Source organism: Tauraco erythrolophus, chromosome 1 (genome assembly GCF_009769465.1).
Source record: "Tauraco erythrolophus isolate bTauEry1 chromosome 1, bTauEry1.pri, whole genome shotgun sequence".
Taxonomy (NCBI): Eukaryota; Metazoa; Chordata; class Aves; order Musophagiformes; family Musophagidae; genus Tauraco; species Tauraco erythrolophus.
In genome coordinates, this window is record NC_141465.1 from 20,385,088 (window position 1) to 20,404,521 (window position 19,434).

The window sequence follows — 19,434 nt, forward strand, 5'->3', positions numbered from 1 at the left end:
TTCTAATGTAACTTTCAGATAGAGACTTTGAAATAGTGAACTGCTTGAAAATACAAGCCATTGATCTGATACATTAAATCAAGACTTTGTTTTTAATTTCTGGAACATTTTAAAAGGAGGTGAAGTAAGACTTATGGAAACTAACAATGAAGTTGTAGCTAGAGCAGCCATGCAATTTTCTGTTAAGAAATTCAAGTAACTCTTACTATGTAATGTGCCCGTTAAAGTGGGATGGGTGGCTAAGGTAGTGAGGAGTATCTGGTGTTTTATTTGAAATAATCAGAAGTGACTTCTGACTTAAAAGCTTTTTCCTGTTTGGAAGACAACTAAAACTTTTGATGCTTAACTTCTTGGGTGTTTATTTAGAAAGATAAGTCTTAGCATTGTATTGAGCTTCGTTTATGCCAGTTAGTGTTACTTGCAGCATTACTAAGAATGTGGAAGCCAAACTGATGCAGCAGACTTGAAATCCAAATTTGAAAAGAAATACATGGTTGCTTATGTTTACTGCTGTGGCAAGCTAATAAAAACCAAACAAACCACAAACTAAGCAACGACAACATTCAAAAAAGCTTTACTTAAACGGCTAAAATTAAATTAAATAGTTACTGAAGTCCAGACTATCTTGTCGCTGTGTGCAGAGTTTTTTTTCCTGAAGCCTCTTGTGTAGCTACTGCTTTTAGTTTGTGTTTTGATTCCAACTTTGTACTAGTGCTGTGGAGATCACTGACTGTCCCCCAAGTGATATCTATTATTAATACAAAGATAGTCTGTTAGAAAGAAGAATTTGTGGACTTAAAGTAAAAATGCATTAGCAAACCAGATGATTTTTTGACTGTGTATTGTGTTGTTGTTACAAACAAATTGATAATGAGACTGTTCCTGTAGCTTACCTGAAAATGTGATTAATGTTCAGTGTTACATTTTTCTAGTGTGTTTTGGTAATATGCAGACCTGAACGTTTAACAAGAACACAATTTCAAATTAAAGTAATAAATCAGAGTTACTGAAGTAAGCCCTGCAGTATGCCACACTCCTCGACGGGCATTGAGAGAGCAGTTATTTTGTCCCATGTACTTTTGGCAGCAAAAGCCTCTTTATCAGCTACTGTCTTTCCAGTCACGCTCGTGTTCACATCTTTGCTACATGCTCTGCTGATTACCTTGGAAAAGGGCAATGCTGTAACTGTTCAACTGACCTTTCAGTTTATTTTCTCTTGTGTAATATGAAACATGAGCTAACACAGTCTTAGTCTGCTGATTCTGAGAAAGAAATCTGTCTCTCTACACTTCTGCAGCTTTTTGCTCAAATATGGTGGAGTTTCTCTGTAGTTATGTTAACTCAAAAAGAACTCCAACTTGCTTAGCATGTCATCACAACAGAGAAGCAAGTTATTGTAGGGTAAGAGAGGGTTTTTAGTGTACATATGCATAATTTAGTGTACATATGCATAATTAAGACTACTTAGCAGAGATAGTGAGACAGTGACTATTAAATGAAGAAATCTTGTACCTAAAGTATTTATCTGATAAATGTTCAGCTGTGTAAACCAAAATAAATAAAGTATACTACTGGTAAATTTGTTTCCTGATATACAAAGAAAAAAATCATATAGAACTCCCATTATATTGTAATTGCTGTTTTATTGGGACTGTTCCCTCATGACAGGGAAGCTGTCTTAAGTGCTTTGGCAGATACAGAATATACAGAGCGGTGGTGTTCTGGGAAGTTGTAACACAGCTTAGTATCATAATGTTTTTAGGGCTGCTGTAGTTTTTTTGGGGGGGCTCTTGTCTAGCTTAAAGTATATACCTTTTATCTCAATAGAGGGTAAAACATGAAATAGCTTTCTTGTAGCAAATGTTAATACTTATGTATACACTTCTGTTTCTTTTCCTCTCTCACTTGAATTGATGTCTCTAAGTAGTTTGCCAGGCTTCTGATGGAAAGAAATTGCCTCTTGCTCCTTCTAAACACTAGTAATTTGTTATACTTATCCTGTGAGGTGCATCCATGTGTTTCTAATAAACTGAAGAGGGTGATAGATGAACAAACATATGCGGATGTGGGTAAGAGAGCCTCTAAATATTGGGGGGAATGGTGTTCTTAGAAATGGGATTGGTTTAGATGAGTCAGTGGAGCAATTATTACTAAATGATTGCATGAAGTTTGCATTTGATACATCTCGTAATCACTCCTGCATTTGATTGTAAATCGCACCCTGTGTACCTTGGTTAAGAAGCTGATGGCAGAAACATTGCAGCTGTCAGATGCTGGTGAAGCCACTAAGTTATGCTGATGTTCAAAGCGGGGAAGAGGCTTGCGTCTAGTCCCCTGTATCATGCAGAAGGCACAGTGCCACAACTTAAGTCAGCAAATAATCTTCTTGCTAAAATACTACTGAAACATGTTTATCACATCTTTGCATCTCTGTTAGAAATAGCAGCTGCTGGTAGGATGTGAAGAAAAACTCCATAGATTCCCTTTGTTTTCTGCCAGTTTTTGTGTTTTGTCATGCTCCTACCTACTAGACTGTATATTGTTGTTAGGGCTTGACTTGCATGTCAGTGCACTTGACATTATTTTGAAAAAAGTTGATGCTGAATCAATCACTTGTCCTGTATGAATAACTTTCAATAGAGAAAGTGCTTACTAAATAATTATCCCTAAGCAAATATTTCTTAATTTTTAATATGTTGTATTTAGTTTGGGACACAAAGCTATGTTACCCCTCCATAGTGAAATCACGGAACATCCAAAGAGAATTGGGAGTTTACATCTATGAAATGCCCTAGCATGTTGCTTATTGAATTTGGCTAGTTACCCTGAGGGTTCTGGCAGACCACAGGGGAGTCTGTTTTTATAGCATTGTTTTCTGAGTGAATTTTATTGCTGCAGATGAACTTTTTTTACTAGATGCATAAGGTAAGAGCTACTTAAGTACAGAAGTTCATGACCTAAGTGTTAACATCACATCTTCAGATTCAGAGTTCCTCTTCTTCCATAACTATCAAGGTTTTTTACAGAAGCGGTTACTGTTTACATGTTCAATGTAGCCATTTAGATGATCACTGTCACTGTTAGTTGATGTCAAGATTGCAGGATTTCTGGGTGTCATTCTCTAAAGAATGGGCTGCCTGTGATATCAAGAGAATTGCAGCTCTTGAGCCTTTCTTGATATATGATTCAAAACCAGCTGTTAATCCTTTCTATGCAGTAGACTTATCAGTACTAAAAATGGCAATGTTCGATTCCTTATTTGCTGAATTTCAAAGTGTGGCTTTGTTTGAATAATACTTTATTGTAGAAAAAAATACTTCAAAAATTATAACAGTTTATTCCTTATCATATAGAGAAGTAATCTGTGAATGGTATTACATTGGTGAAAGTGTGGTGCATCTACACAGATGATTTGAAATTTTTGTTATGGATTTTTGACCCTTTTGATTTTCCATAGAGATCATAAGATAGAGTGGAATGTTTTGATGGTCTGTCCACATCAGTAGGTGAATGAGTTTCACTGCCTGACTCTTTTTTTTTCCCCCACCGCTATGATTCCAGCAAAGTTCTGTAACATTTTTCTAGTCATAGTAATAATTGTGGGGGACCTAGCAAAATTTTGATAATGGAATTTAGAAGTCTCATGAACTTTATGAATAACGTTGTTCATGATATGTCAGCGATGGTACAGGACAGGATTTGATGGCCTCTTTGCTTTCCTATTCCTTGTTTTACTGTAGTGCTGATACAGCTCCTTCTGTGGCAAGGAAGAGTGGAAGGTTGAAAATAAGAGGCAGCGTTCCCTTAAGAGGCTTCAGGATTAAGCTGATAAATAGAATAGATGATACCTCAAAATCTAAAACAGGTTTTCTTAAGATTTGTTGTTTAAATGAGGAGAAAGAGGGGTAAACAAACCATTTTTCCCTTTCTACTTTGGATCTTGTAGTCTTTTCAACACCTCCATTGGAAGAAATGCAAAGAAAGGTAACAGGCTTAAATAGCTGAGAGTTTTCTTTTCTTTTGGACTGTGGCTTTATTTTTTAACATTGACGTTGCTGTAAATGTATTTATTGGAAAATCGGAGGGTTTGGCTACAGAGAGTACCTTACTGGGCATTTTCTTTCATACAGTTTTCCTTTGGTATCTGCAAAATCGGGCTTTCCATATGGACACCAGACACCATTATCAAAGTCTCTCCTATTTGCTTTCATGTTTTGAATAAATTAGCATTAATACTGGGCCAATATTGTAGAAATAAATTATGACACAAAAGCTGATGTGGACAAAAGAATCTTAAAGATGAATTGCTACTAAAATCAGCATTGTGAACAGGAGGACTAAAATGGTTAATTTCAGTGTTGATACCACAGCTCTTAAAGTAAGCTGATGGTCTATTCTATAAACTGCAATAACTACAACTTTATAAAAATATTTGAGAACGGGCGTAAAAATGCCCTGAAGTTTTGCAGCTGTCTTGGAGTTCAGTTTGAGACTGATTAAGTGAGGTTATCTTGTACTCTGCTAAGGCCTTTTTGGTTATACTAGTTTCTGTTTAGATTACCATTATACCTAAGAAACTAAAGCTTACCTGGTTAAATCTAAAAGTTTAAAATGTTAGGATACTTCTTTGTCATTTTACAAAGTGGCCAGGAAGGAGTTAGTACCTCTGGTTGCTTGGAAGAATAAAGACATGAAAGCTTTATGAGGAGCCCTAATTCAGTGTTCTGACTTGCCATCAGACTTCTTCAATAGCCTGCCAGAAGTCTTATTTCACTAAGGCAGTCGACTTTGGGGAGCAAGGGGGGCTTAACTTTTGTATTCTTGTGCTCCATATTGAAGCTACTAATTTTAACATATGCCTGAGCCTTTTAATGGGGTCAATAGCTGACTGAAGTCCATGGTGATAGGAGCTGCAGTATTAGGAGGGTTTTGTACATCATGGTTACCAAATAAATAGAACGTTATTGCTTTGGATAAGAACTGTGTAACTTTGCATTGAACTGAAAGATTTCAGGCCATCTTTTTCTCTGATAACTGTATACTTCTACTGTGTAAGTTTTAGGTCTCTAGGTATCCATAAGACAAAACATTTGAGGGTGTTTTAGTGATAGAAGTATGAAGAACAAGTCCTCACCTGAAATGTAAGCCCCTGAAATGGCTACAGAGTTAATATTGTCTTTACTCCTTCACTGTGAAGCTTATTTTATTGGCAAGATGCTTGCTTTCTGGATAGCAGTTCTACAAATTCATGTTTGATATTTTAATCCTGCTTCTATGGAAAGTCAGCCAATTCCTACTGTTCTATTGTAAGGGTTTAAACAAAGCTGCACATAAAGTGTGGGATTTAAAGCAATGCGGTGTTACAAATTATGAATGTAACAATCGGAAAAGACTGTTGTGACGCTGTTTCAAGTGATGTTTACGATTACCAGTATTTCGCAGTGAAATAGTGGTAGAGGAAGGAAAAAAAATGGTGATGTAAAAGTACTATTCTGTTACCAAATGTCTTGTTTCAAGCTGGGCGTATATGTGCTTGGGAAAATGCCAAGACTGTGAAGTCTTTGTTTCCGGTGAGTCTGAAGAAAACACCTAATTGTATTTATTTTAATTTTAAAACCCCTTGCTCTGTTAACAGATGTGAGATGAATGGATATGGGACTTGAGTTGAAAAGCTTTCTTTTTCATAAGAACTCCCAGAGTAAGAAATATACTAAAAGCAGCCCCCTTCTGCCATCTGCGCTTGTCAGGTGTGTTTTGTCATACCTGGCTGTAGTAAGGGACATGATGTACAACTTTCCTGGTTTTGCTCTATTTAGTTTTTTTGTTCCAAAGGTAACAGTTGTAGTTTTCAAGGCATACCTGGGTACAGTTTTTACCTTGCGATACCTCTTCACTGTCAACTTTAATGCAGGGAAGTAGAAAAATCTTACGGCTTTAAAAATCTCATGACTTTACAGTTGCCGATTAAGCTATGAAGATCTGGAAAGTGTGAAGGCAGAAGCCAGCCTGTTGTCCTGACTTGTAGCTCTGGATGCTGTTGTTGACACTCTTCCCATGTCCATAATTTTGTGAGGTTGTCTCACCTTTGAAATGCCTGTGTGTCCAGAGTCTGCCTGATGTACACGTATGTCATATGAGTCTGTATGCATAACTGAACAGAACATAGCTTTCAGCGTTAAGAGGGAATCACGAAACTCAGTCTTATCAATCTAATGCCCAACTCTCCTGTTTTAACACTGTATGCTCTTAGCAAACAGTATAAATCTTTGGAATTGATTGAACAAAAGAATTTCCTGTAGTTTTCTGTGTGTAATCCCGGGGTTTCAGTTTGGAAGATAGAAATGTTGAACAAGCTTCAGTACTGTAGAAATGAAAGCCAAAAATTCTGTGAAAGCAAAACTTTAAGTTCCCTAAATCTGAATGATAAGCATGCACTGAATGCACTTAACTGAATCTCTTCCTTTAAAGCCGCAGCAGCATACAGAACTATGCTTCTGCTGTTTTACAAGACCTTCTGTGACAGGTAACCTCGTTCTGTGTCTGGATGTGTGTCATCTCCTGAGATGAGTTTTTACAATAGTTCACAGCACACGTAATTAATTCTTTTCAGAAGCTAGTGAGTTTTTAATGAACTTTGGGCAAACTACAATTTTATATTTGATAATTTCAGAAGGTGGTTTAAAAAACATTAAACCTGAATGCTTGATAGAATGTCATCTTAAAAAAAAACATTATGGAGAGCACCAGTTGTTTCAATAATCATGATTTCTGCAATGATGATGCAGCAGTAATACCTGAATTAACTTGCTCTATCACACGCAATGTGCTTGTGTACAAATTGAAGGAGCATTGTTACTCAATGATGCTATATTACTTGTTCCAAATTTGTTCTATATAAAGAACTATTATTGTAATAATATTTAACATCCCTGATTGACAGCTTTTCTGATTTGCTTCCTTCCTTGACCCCTGTCCTCCAAAATAAATTTTTTAATTGAGCTTGTTAATCTTGATCACCACCATTGCAAAATGAGCAAAAAGAGTGGTCTTTTTTTTTTTTTTTACATTAATACTCATGATCATTTCATATATTTAAGCATTGTGATCTCTTTGCCTGAATTTACTGAAAGACAAAAAGTGAAACAGTGGATGTATTCTTAGTGCTTCTGTAACAAGAATCCAGAACTTGCACTGTGTGTATTACTGTCAGTGATTTTTCCCAAAGACGTAGATCATATAATTGCTTTCTGAAAGTCCCATATTCATCCCTCTCACTCCATAAACCCACTCTCAAATCTTGAATTCGTTTGCTGCTTTTTTCTTAGGAATGAGATGAATGGGTTTGATTCTCCTCTGCTAGGGAGAACTCCTGGAGGAAGAGCAGTAGGCAGTCAGCACGTGTATGCCTCTGGGTTATGTGAAGCATATCATAGCCTTTTTTTTTTCTGCACAGGGATTTCAGTCCTCCTCTGTGGCCCTGCTGTTCTTTTCTGTTAATGAATCTCCTTCCTCTCCAGCTTCCAAAGATTTGTATGACTGGCTTTTGTTTAAAGATGAAGCTTACCGCTTGTTTTTAAATGTAGGGAAGTATCACATCCAGTCAAAGATCTTCTTAACGCTGCGAAAATGTATTTTTACCAAGTATGGGGGGGAGAAGATGAAGTAGATAACCTATTCCTAAACGCCTTTTCTATTTTAAGTGTGTCAAATTCATTGCTTCAGTTAGATCTTTTCTGGAGTTACAACAGTTACCTGTAGCATATACAAAAGGTTTCCTGCTTCAGCTGCGGTGAAAGTAGTTAAAATTAATACATGTGACAGTCAGCAATTTTCAAACAGCTTATGTATGGTGAAGAAATGGAATTTGCAGATAGCACTCTATTCTTATATAATATAACTGACATACTTTAAAGGAAGGCTTAAAATTTTAAGAAGAGCTATACAAACCAAAATACTTTTTTTTTTTTTAGGGGAACTCTTCAGTAAGGGAGTAATTTTGCCTTTACCAAATGTCATATGTTGAACTTTCGAGGCTATTTGTGACTTGCTCTGTGTTTCTGTATTTAAACTTTACTTATATAAATCTTTCTGTGATCGCAGTTGGTTAAAACTTCAGTCAGTCAACTAGGCTTGTATATAGATGTAATACATTTATACTTAGAAATCTGACAAAATATTCTCCTCTAAGCATTATAAATAAAATTGGTTATCTGAGCAGTAGTTGTTGGTAATGCATTTCTGAGGGTGATACCCATGAGCAAATTTTAAAGGAACAATGCAGGTGAATGGGCAAAAAGTGTATTTGCTGTAGTGTATTCTGAGGCATTTCTCAAATCTTGCTGTTTAGAGGTGAACATCAGAAAAAAACTTGCTAGGAGATTAGCCTTGAAAGTAGTCCTAGTACTCTAAATTAATGTAAGTAATGTTATTTTACCTTAAACCGGTAAATAGGCATTTTAATTCTCTACTTTGAACTAATTAAGGGCCAATTCTAAAAGTAAACTTCAGAACAAATCAGACCAGTGTCTTAAGTCTGGACACTGCAGACAAGGTACCTCTCTCATTTTATTTATTTATCTGTTTATAAACCAACAAGATATCATCCCATAATGCTGTTTTGCTTGTTTACTGTTTCTGTTTCTTTTTTCAATATACAGTAAATGTAATGACGCAGACAAGTTGTTCTTGCTGGGATTCTTAGTAATTTTTATACGTTTCAGAAGACTCCTTTTCATATATGGAGAACACAAACACATTTCTAATTTACATTGGGGATGTCATATTTAAAACCAGAAAAACATACAGGTAGCATTAATAAAATTCTAAACTGAAGCTTTTAGCTGTGCTTCTTCACATAGTAGCTCACGTTTTAAGAGTCAAAGTTGATCTTCTTACTTATATTGTGCACCTGATGTGTGTTTCTTGAATTGATGGGAATTTCTTGGAGAAAACATAGCAAAATACATCGAAAACCTCCAAGCTCTTCCTAGTAAATTTTTATGTTGGAAGTTTGGGGCGTTTCAGGTCCTACTGGGGTAAGTAGGGTATGGTCCAAATAATTACTTCTATGAAGTGATAATTTAGTTTTCCAAATCGTTGCAGTGTCAGGGGACTGCATGTTCTTGCTGATGGTCTCTGTGGAGAGGTTGCTTAAGGAGCTGCTTTTTGCAAGTGCCAGGCTAGTTTCTCCATACTTGCTTTATGCTGTGCTGCAAGCTCTTCAGTGTCCTGAGATTGTCTATTAAAATTGGCTGTGAGCAATGTAACAGGCCTATACAATTCTCCCTAGGAGGCCTGTGCCTGATACTAATAAGATGGAAGAAAAAGTGCTGGGCTGTTCAAAGTGTGAAGTTCTCCCGTTGTGTAGTAATACTGTGATTTCTTGACTGCAAATCAGGAGTTGAAGTCTTAGATTTAAAGTGCAAACTGTACCCATAAAGTAGAGAAAATACAGACAAACATGAAGATTGCAACTTTGCACTGTGTAATAACCATGGAAAAATGGTATGGTTGGTATTTGATGTTGTTTTTTCTATTTCTGTAGAGATCAGTGAGTATGATATTGTAGTCTTAGGACATAGCATGACAGTGTCTCACTTAAGGTTTGTTTTTTTTGTGTTCTTACATTTGTTACTCTTAATGTAAGAAAGGCACTTACTAAACTTTCTAAAAATCTTATCTATTTTCATTGAAAGGTATTCTCTGTTTTATAACCACTTGAAGAACATTGAGGAAAACGAAGGAGGCCTTGATAAGTTTTCAAAAAGTTACAAAACCTTCGGAGTTAACCAATTTGTGGATGGTGGAATATATTGCAAAGAGTGGGCACCAGGAGCAGAAGCAGTGTTTCTTGCAGGTGATTTCAGTAAGTATTTTTAGGAATATTTCTTCTCTCCTGTACTGTGTTTTAGATCAATACCTTCTTCACTTAAAGACAGTTTTGTAGCAATGATGAAATTCTCATAATAAAAATGTATGTCGTGGCTTCCTGATGTAGTGGCATTTCGTAACTTAAGCTAATAATCTTTTACTCCACATTGCAGTAGCTGAAGAACATAGGTATTTCTGTTGTATCGTCAATATTATGTGTATCTTTATTTTTATTTTTATTTTTTTAAATACCTGAAAGGCAATGACTTGTCTAAAGGATATAGCCTGATCACACTATGGCTTTAGACTGAAAGTGTCTAAAGAGAGATTCTTCCTAAAACTCTACAGTTAGGCTTCTATAAAACTGTATGCAGAGGAGGAGAAATAGCAGTGAAATAACTTGCTTTATCTTTGACTGATCTAGCAGCAGTGTTGTCCAAGGACCAAGGCCCTTTGAAATTCCCACTAATCATGAGAGTGTAGACAAAAGTCTTGCTGGAAGATGGTAACCTAAAATTAAACTAACAAGCTTATGAAAGAGCAGGTGGTGTTCTGTTTTGAGAGGAGGAGAAGGATGGATGTTAGTAGAACAGGAAGGTGGTAGGATTACATGGAAGAATTACATTGTTTACTGTGAGAACTGGGAAGATGTTGATTCACTTACTTAAAACTTGAGACAAAAGTGTAAATTTGCTCCTCATTCGGAAGGCTAGCTACACTCAAATCATATTCTGCGAATTCTTAAATGGAAGTGAGACGCATTTTTACTCTTAAATCCTGCAATGCTAGTGCTACTCTCTCCTTTTTGTTTGGGCTTTTGAGGATTTTTGTTGAATCTTTCTCTTTCACCTCTTCACTCTATCCCTTCTACAGGGTTAGGTATTAGTCCATCAAGACGCTAGGAATTCCATTGCTGGCTCTTACTGAACTGAGACTTCATCTGTGAAATGATTTTGTTCATTTAACTGCATTTCAGAAGCATGCAGTGTTATTTATCCAGCTTTTGTTTTGATCTGATACTGATCTGGTGAGAGTTCAGTGTGTGTATTTGTATTACAAAAAGGTACATGAATTGCCGATTTGAGGCAATTAACGTATGGTTAAGCAGAAGTAGTTAAATGGTGAGTTTTCCTTCTTTACCCGTTTGAGGAAGTGATTGAATGGGAAAACTCTGTATTTGAGGAAGGAAATTGTGATCTTGAAATTGTATGTACTTATGTAACGTTAAAATTATAAGACTCATTACATATGCTATTGGCTGTAGTATCTAGTAGTGCTTTCTAAAGTGCTATGGTTAAGCTTCTGTAAAAACATGCACAATAATTAAGAAATAAGTGGACTACCCTGGCAGTGTTTTTCAGGTCCATTGCTAAGATTTTTTTTCAATGCTTCACAGCAGTCTGTTTTAGTACTATTTTTCTATAGTTCCAAGATCAATACACTTATAAATAGAATAAGCAAAAACAAGTGTTTAAATATTCACGTTATGCTTCAGTTTCCAAACATCAGAGTCATAAAATAAATCTATTTTAACTGTCAGCAATTTGTATTTTCTCTTTTTCTTTAAGAACTCAATGAGAGGGTCTGTGCCCACTATTCACTGTGATAATTTGTCTGTAGAAAATGACTGTTTTTAGAAAAATCTTTTGCTTTTAATGCAGAAGATGAACAGAAAAGTTAGTGCGACACTATTTTTAACCATAGTCCTGTTTGATATGGTTAACCTAGTGAGTGCTAGAGTAGCTTTCCTTGAAATACTCCTTGTCTTTTTATTGGAATAGATATTGACAAAATAAGTTAGTGCTAGTATTTGAATTTTAATATGGGAATCAGATATGTCCTGATTCAAAACTTAATAATGAATCATGAGTATAGTTGACCTACTGCTAGATTACAGTGATGCCAGATATTGATGCTGACTGCAAGACAGCTAGATGAGGATATTTCAGTGGCTCAACTTTATGTGCATAAGCACACACAAAATGTCCTCCTCGCTACTCCTCTACTCTCTGCAACCCTACCCATTGCTCAAGGTTTTTATGTGATGAATATAGGAGTCTTTAAGTTAAATTTTCTCAACGCAGTTGAAGACTAGAATATATTTGTTTTAAATACGTATTTTAATAGATGGCCATTTTAAAAACAGACTTTTAATGAAATTAATAACTAATATTTTAAAAAAAAGATATAACTTGTAAATTGACTTGGTGAGTTGGAGGGGGAAGTACACATATACCAGAATACAGTAGCTAAAAACTGGAATAGTTTCCTAAACTCTAACTCATTTAAAATATTTCACGTAATACATCATATGAAGCAGAAATTTAGGACTAATATTTTAGAGCAGTTGTATCTAGATGCTAATGAAATGTGGCAGTAAGAAGTCAAAAGACTAAAAAGAAATTCACTTTAATGTGGAAAAACTGCATTTGTCCTGTATATCATATTCATCAGTCATAGTAAAGTATTCATTCCCAAAGGGGAAGACAATGTACTCAGAAAGCCTAGAGGAACGGAGGACTGTCATTCAATTCAGACGAGCTTTAATAATATTCCAATGAGAAATTGGGTTGCAAAACCGTAAGATATAGATTCAGGTTGGTAAAGATATGTTTAATTAAAACTGAATCCCTTTAACCTTTGTCTAAGTTTTCAAGCAGGTTAAAGTCTCAAACTAAATTTATGATTATATTGTATTTAAATTGAATATCAGGATTGTTTTTAATAAGATTTTTTTTTAGAAAACTCAGCTTTTTATAAGGAATCTTTAATTGAACCACTTGATGGGGAAATTGGAAGTCTTACACAAAGAAACAAACATGGAACTTAGATAGTAGCTCTTTAGGTTTTAAACTGAAATATGATGGCATATAATACAGAAACAGTCAAGTCATGCTTTGTTTTTTAGTTCTCATGTAGGGAGATGGATGGCAATGTTTTCTCATACTGTTTCACTAAATAATACGGTATTGTTTGTGAGTCTTTTTTATATGTTTGATGGGAAAGCACAAGAGAGGACACAAAATATTAGTCCCTCATGTTTAATCTATTACGTTTTTGAGGATCAAAAACTAGTAAAAATTATAATGTGTTACGGTTTAACCCCAGCCATGTAGTTTTAAATACATATTTAAAACTAAGGCCCACCCAGCTGCTTGCTCACTCTCCCCTGGTGGGATGGGGAGAGAATCAGAGGGTAAAAGCGATAAAACTCCTGGGTTGGTACAAAGACAGTTCAATAGGGAAAGCAAAAGCCATGCACGCAAGCAGAGCAAACCAAGGAACTAATTTACTACTTCCCATGGGCAGGCAGGTGTTCAGCCATCTCCAGGAAAGCAGGGCTCCAGCATGCTTCATGGTAACTTGGGAAGGCAAACGCCATCACTCCAAACATCTGTCTTCCTCCTTCTTATTCCAGTTTTTTATGCTGAGCACGACATCACATGGTATGGAATATCCCTTTGGTCAGTTTTGGTCAGCTGTCCCAGCTGTGTCCACTCCCAACTTCTTGTGTACCCTCAGCCTACTCACTGGTGGGGTGGTATGAGAAGCAGAAAAGGCCTTGGTGCTGTGTAATCACTGCTCAGCAGTGACTAAAACATCCCTGTGTTACCAACACTGTTTCCAGCACAAATTCAAAACATTGTCCCATACCAGCTACTCTGAAGAAAATTAACTCTGTCCCAGCCAAACCCAGCACATAATGGGAAGTGCAGACTGTGTTACAGAGAACTTAAACTTCTTTCAGAATTTATAATGAAGTTGATAGTTGTTAATAGGCTTATTATGAACTGTGCTTAAGATAAACATGAATAATTTAATTCTGTAATTATATACATTTGAAGCAGCAGTCCTGCAAATATAGTTGTTTTTATGAATGGCTTTTATGCCTTGTAGCAGACAACAAAAGTTTTGATATTAAGGTATTTTGTCCTAAATTATGGTATTTTTGTATCTCATTCTGAGACAGTTGATAATCAATGGTATAGCTTCTATTTACAGAATACTACTTAGTATCACTGGAAAAAAGCTAGAATCTAGTAATAGTACACAAATCTGTATCTGGATTGGAGAATGAAAAGCATAAATTCAAGAAAATCCCAGCATTCTAAGAGTTCTTTTTGTCTCTTCTTTAAAACTCCATAATGGGAAATGAAAAGATATTATATCTTTTGGTGTTCTAGAACAATGCTTTATCTGAGAAGTATGAAATGAGCATCCAGATACATTAAGATTCGTCAATTAGTACTTTTACCCTCTCAGTAAATCAAGTGTATGAGGCAATTAGCTGAATTTCTGATACTGGAGGCAGTATTAACATTATAGCTACCTTAAAAACTCTCAGTGATAACACACTGAATATTTTATTTGCATGCTGTGCTGCTGAGGAACTTGGAGACTGCTGGCAATTTACTGCTACTTTACAATCAACTATTTCAAAATAAATCACTGAACTGCCAAGTTTTGAGAGTAACCCACAGAATTTGTTTGGGAATTAAAACACTCAAAACTGTATTTGGCCATGCAGAGACTTAGTAGATCTGTAAAAAATATTTTAATTCAAAAAATGTTACTGGCTTTAAAAAGCTTGAAAGAGTAACTAACTATATGTATGCTAATTTAGAAGTCAGTATTTGATATAATACATTGTCAAACTTGTGGTTTCTGTTCTTTAGTCCCCTTTTTTCTTTTCTTTGCCTTCCCCTCCCTCCTAGCTAATATTGAATCTAAAATATTGATCACTGTGTAATGTCTGCTTCTGCATCCTATTTCTTACACTAGTAGGGAAGACTTCTGCTAGGGTTGGAGGGTGGGCTGGTTGATTTTGAGGGGAGGTTTATTTATTATTTAAACTCTGACAAGCTTCCTTCAGAGCCCCCATAATTTGATATCTGACAGGCTGATTGGATACTTTTAATATCTTAGAATTATATTTTTTTTTTTTGCTAGACTTGATTCAAACTCTTTCCTAAATGGAGCCTAGATACTACTATGGTGTGATACTGAACGTTTTACTGCTTTTTTCAAACCTTTTAATAGAAAAATACCGAAATCTCATGAATACATAAGTCAAATAGTGCTATACTTCTGTGGCTGCAGACAACTGAAGGCAGTAGACTGAAGTATAAGCGGCTATTAATACCCAGGGAGACATCCTATCTGAGAAGCAATGACATTTGTTTTTATATCAGTGTTTGAGCTGCTTAATCACTTTTAAAGCAGATTATGTTAATGACCCTGCTATTGAGCTGTTGGAAATCAGGCAATGTAGAAAGAAGACAACCTAATTGGCCACTATGTAGAACAGTATAGTGTCCTTAGAGAATGTCTCCGTTTATATTTTGATTTCATATTCCAAGCAAATGGTATAAAGGTATCTTATAGCATAGTGGGATTTTGATGCCCTTCCCTTGTCTGAACTGCTATTTGTCTGATATCTTTTCCTCAAGGAAGATACGTGAATGCTTGCTGGACTCTGTATTCTCTTTGAGCATCTTTCAGTTTATCAGAAGTGTGTGTGAAATGGGGAAATATAACTGCCCTAAAATACGGGTTTATTGCACTTGAGAATTCAACTTCACATTATGAAGTTTTTTCACTCTTGACAAAATAGTTATGATATTGCACTAATGTATCAGCTCTTACATTGGAACAAGTGAATAATTTGGTCCATATGCAAGAAGTACTCCCCTTCTCTATGTGAAGCAGGTGTTAACTTCTGATATGAAACTTCAGGTTAAGCCATGAGCCTCAGAGCTGTGTGGCTATATACTTGTCAATGTGAAAATAGAATATGGAGCAAGAAGTCCCTTAATTTATAATTTAGCTAGAAGTATTGCATTTCAATTGATTTTTAATGACAAATGGTAGAATCCAAGCTGTTACAGCTTTGAATTTAGTTCTAGGTTAAAGCTCAGTTCATGATTCTTTAGCATGCTAAGGGTGCAGTTCTGAGCAATAAGTTCCCTTGTGCCTTGTGTTGTTGAGGTAGGATGTAATGTTTAAATAATTGTCTGATTTTGGAAGATCCAGTCACAGAGATGAGAGCAACTGAAAGTACCAGGCTATTCAAGATATCTTCCATGTTGGATTAAGACCTATCTAGGGCCTGAACTTTTGTATAGAAACTCTTTGTGTATGGCTTATGGGTTTAGTGATAGTGTCCTTTTTTTTCCTAAAACATATTCAAGCTGATTATTTGAACTTCTGCTGGTAATCTTCTCAGCCTTTTTCTGTTTGTAGCTATTGGCAGAGTCTTTGAAGTCCCTGTTTTCAAACTAAGGTATTCGTATCTTTATATTTTCAACTTCTGAATAGCCTGCTATTCAGGTTTTGGTCCTTTTTGGTTTGTGTTTTTGTTTTGGTTTGTTTTTTTTTCCTCCCTGAGGCATTTTTGACTGTTTTGCGGAAGAATCTGAAAACTAAGCAGTAAAACTGAGAGAAACCTGAGCTACTTTGTCTTTGAAGGAAGCCTTCAATTTTCAGGATGTTTTACCTTTTTTTATCTCTTGCCTTAATACAAAGCAATATTTTCAGTTGTAACCTTCCCAAATGAGTTCCTCTCCAGGGGTAAGTAGTAAACAATGGTTTTAAGTAGGACCATATGGGATGGTTGGGTATTGCTTTGCATTTATTCTGAAGTCATTAACCATGGAGCCCCAGTGATGAAGGACTGTGGCTGATAAGAGGAAGGATTAACAGGAGCATCCAGTATTGCTAGCAGGTGGAGGGAAAAGTGTAAGTAACTTGGGCAGAATTGTTAAAGCTGCCTGTGGAGAGCAGAAATGCTTAAATGCGTAGAGAGATGCAACCGTTCCCCCTGTAACACGGGGAAGAGACGTGCTTGTAACAGAGGTCACGAGAACCTTTTTTGAATAGTGTAATAATTTAGCGTTCTTGGTGTACATCATGAACAGAATTTCAGTCTGTTTCCCCAAGTGAGTTTTGTAGAGACTGAGCCTAAGACTTTTGCTGTAACTTTTTATTTTGCTCAGTGTTAGCAAGCCATCACCTGACATATTTGGTTCAGTTCATGCATTTTAATCTAAAGATACAGCTCAATTGGAAAGAGTTTCACAAAAAGCAATGAGGATGATCAGGTGTCTGTGAGGGGGAAGAAGGTTAAAAGAATTGATAGTTATTTCCATAAGAGGGTCTTGACTATCATAAATCCTAACAGGTTCCTTAAAGTAGTCTTCCTGCAACTTCTTAAAATGTTTTTTGCTTTTTTCATCTTTCTTTTGTTTTCCCATTCTTGCCCAATTGTTTATTTAAGACAGTTTAGCAGTTTGCAGTTTAAAAGAAAATATCAGATTTAATACTTTTACCATCTTTGTTTTTTTTCCCCTTGTTTTTCTGTTAAAAGGTGCAGTGTTGTTTGGAGATGCTCATTCTGAGCATTCAATACAGATTTCTTACCATATGATGGTATTTGAAGTTTAAGTACTGATCCTGATCCTATACTCCAGATGAAGGTCCTGCTTTGGACAAAATGTGCTGTAATTGTCCAGACACAGGCATAAGTTCTTCCAGTTCTTCAGTTCCTCCAGCTGGCTTCCAGATACCTACCTGGCTGCGTTACCCCTCAGTTGTCATTAATTTTGCTTTAAGGACTGTATCAGTTCCACTTGGATTATGCAAACATGCTCTAAATGAGCATGTAATTTTTCTAGTTTATGCATAATATATTGCCCTACTTTCTACCTCCAACTCCCTTTTTGCCCTTTAAGTACCTTGAGTGCTTTGGGAGCATCCAGAAGCCCTTGGATGACTGCTGTCCTGCTCTCCTTCTCTTAGTGATGATCACTGACAGGCCTGTAATTTACAGTAGATACCATGTTATATGACTTGATTTTTTTTTTTTTTTTTTACTCAAGCCGTAAAATCTTAGTGATGTACTCTACATCTTTTTAGCATTCCCTGAAATAAAATAAATATATGTATTAGAGGATATAAACAATATATATAGTGTCTGCTGTTTTGACATTCTTTTAAGAAGGATTTTTTTTATTGCTAGGATATTGTTTGTTTGATGTTGGTCTTAGCAGATTATAGTAGTGTTTATTTCATTATTTTTTTTGGTTGAAACTCCAGAGTAAAACCAAGGGGGAAGACCTGTCTAAATCTTACTAATATACAAGCTCTTCTGCTATTAATCAAGCAACAGTTTAGTAAAGACTTTTCTTCTGCTAATGTGTGTATTTTCTGTCTACACTATCCAAATACCTTAATAGTGATAAAAATTATCATCTAAATAGAGTACTGAGTTAATTGTATTTCTGTTTTTGAGCATGGGAATTGTTTTATTATCATAATCTCTTCATTGGTTTTGACATTACTCTCTACTGTAAAATGAATAGGTACTAAAATATTTGTCTTGCATAGTTATATTTGTTCCGTTGTCTAGCCTGTTTGATTTGTGTCTTTCAGTTTTGTTTTTTAAAGATTGACAATTCTCAGGTTTAAAGTGCTGTGTCAGAGCAACTAGCAAGTTACTTTGAAAGCAGCCTAGTCTTTCTCTGAAACTCAAGACAACCATATATTGTTAGAGAAAGTTATTTTTGTTGCACAGCATATATTTATTGGAAAATACATGTGTTGATTAATATAGATAAGTTCATTTCTCTACCTCTCCTGTGGTGATTTCCATTGTGCCAAAGTGATGATCCTGCTCCAATGGCACATCTAGTTTTTTATTGAACTGCTTTTAACCCTGACTACCGTATTTAGTAGTAGTATTGTTTTGTACTAGCTTAAACTGGCCGTGGAACTACAGTTTAGGCTATGAACAGCTGTTAGCTGTTGTAGAATGCCTGCCTAATATCATGTACTGCACCTCCTGTAAATAGGTCGCTGAAAACTGCTTATTCTTCTTTCGTTGAGGTGTAAACCACCTTTAAAACTACAGGACATGGCATGTAAAAGAGCAGCATGAGGGAAGATTAGCCTATGTTGCTTTAGTGTCTTGCAATTCAATTTTCTGTGTTGGCTGGTTTCTTGTTAGCTTAGGGATCTCTGTTGCCTTGAACTATGTGAGATAGGCGTGTTTCAAGGCAAAAAAAAAAAGTAGTTTTCGAACATAGCTTGCCACTTCCTTCTAGCCTAGAAATGATTACATTGGCTAAGTCTGTCCGTTCAGAAGCTTTATGTTCAGTCTTATTCATATCATTTAACCTTGAACATACATAGAAACACACGAGATCTTCTTGGCAGTTGTCTGTTCAGGTGGACATGTCATAATGTCCAACCTTGCATGTCTCCAGTGCCTAATGAATCCAAAGATGACACAGAATCTTGAATTATGGAATCTAAGCTTAGTTCATTAAACATTTTTAATGAAAAAGGAATCTTCTTCAAGACTTGCTTAAATAAAACTGTAGCATTTCAGGCCAAATTTCTTAGCTGTGTTGTCATTGCCTGGTATCGTGTGGTTTCCTAACCACTGCTACCAAGTTCGTCTGTAGTTTCCTCTTTACTTTTTCGATTATATATACTTAATAAGTGTTATTAATAGGACATCAGCTTGTCAAAAGAGAGGTAACGAGCAGCATGTGTGTCCAAACT

The 19,434-nt window shown here is 35.8% G+C and overlaps 1 protein-coding gene across 2 annotated transcripts in view; it reads left to right on the plus strand.

Annotated features, from left to right (window-relative positions):
* Positions 1-19,434, plus strand: part of GBE1 (1,4-alpha-glucan branching enzyme 1) — a 172,424-nt gene that overhangs the window by 32,912 nt on the left and 120,078 nt on the right. For both annotated transcript variants that reach the window (XM_086631299.1, XM_086631307.1), the window contains exon 2: positions 9,696-9,865. In XM_086631299.1, coding sequence (XP_086487425.1) covers positions 9,696-9,865 — 170 coding nt within the window. The remainder of the gene's footprint in view (positions 1-9,695; positions 9,866-19,434) is intronic.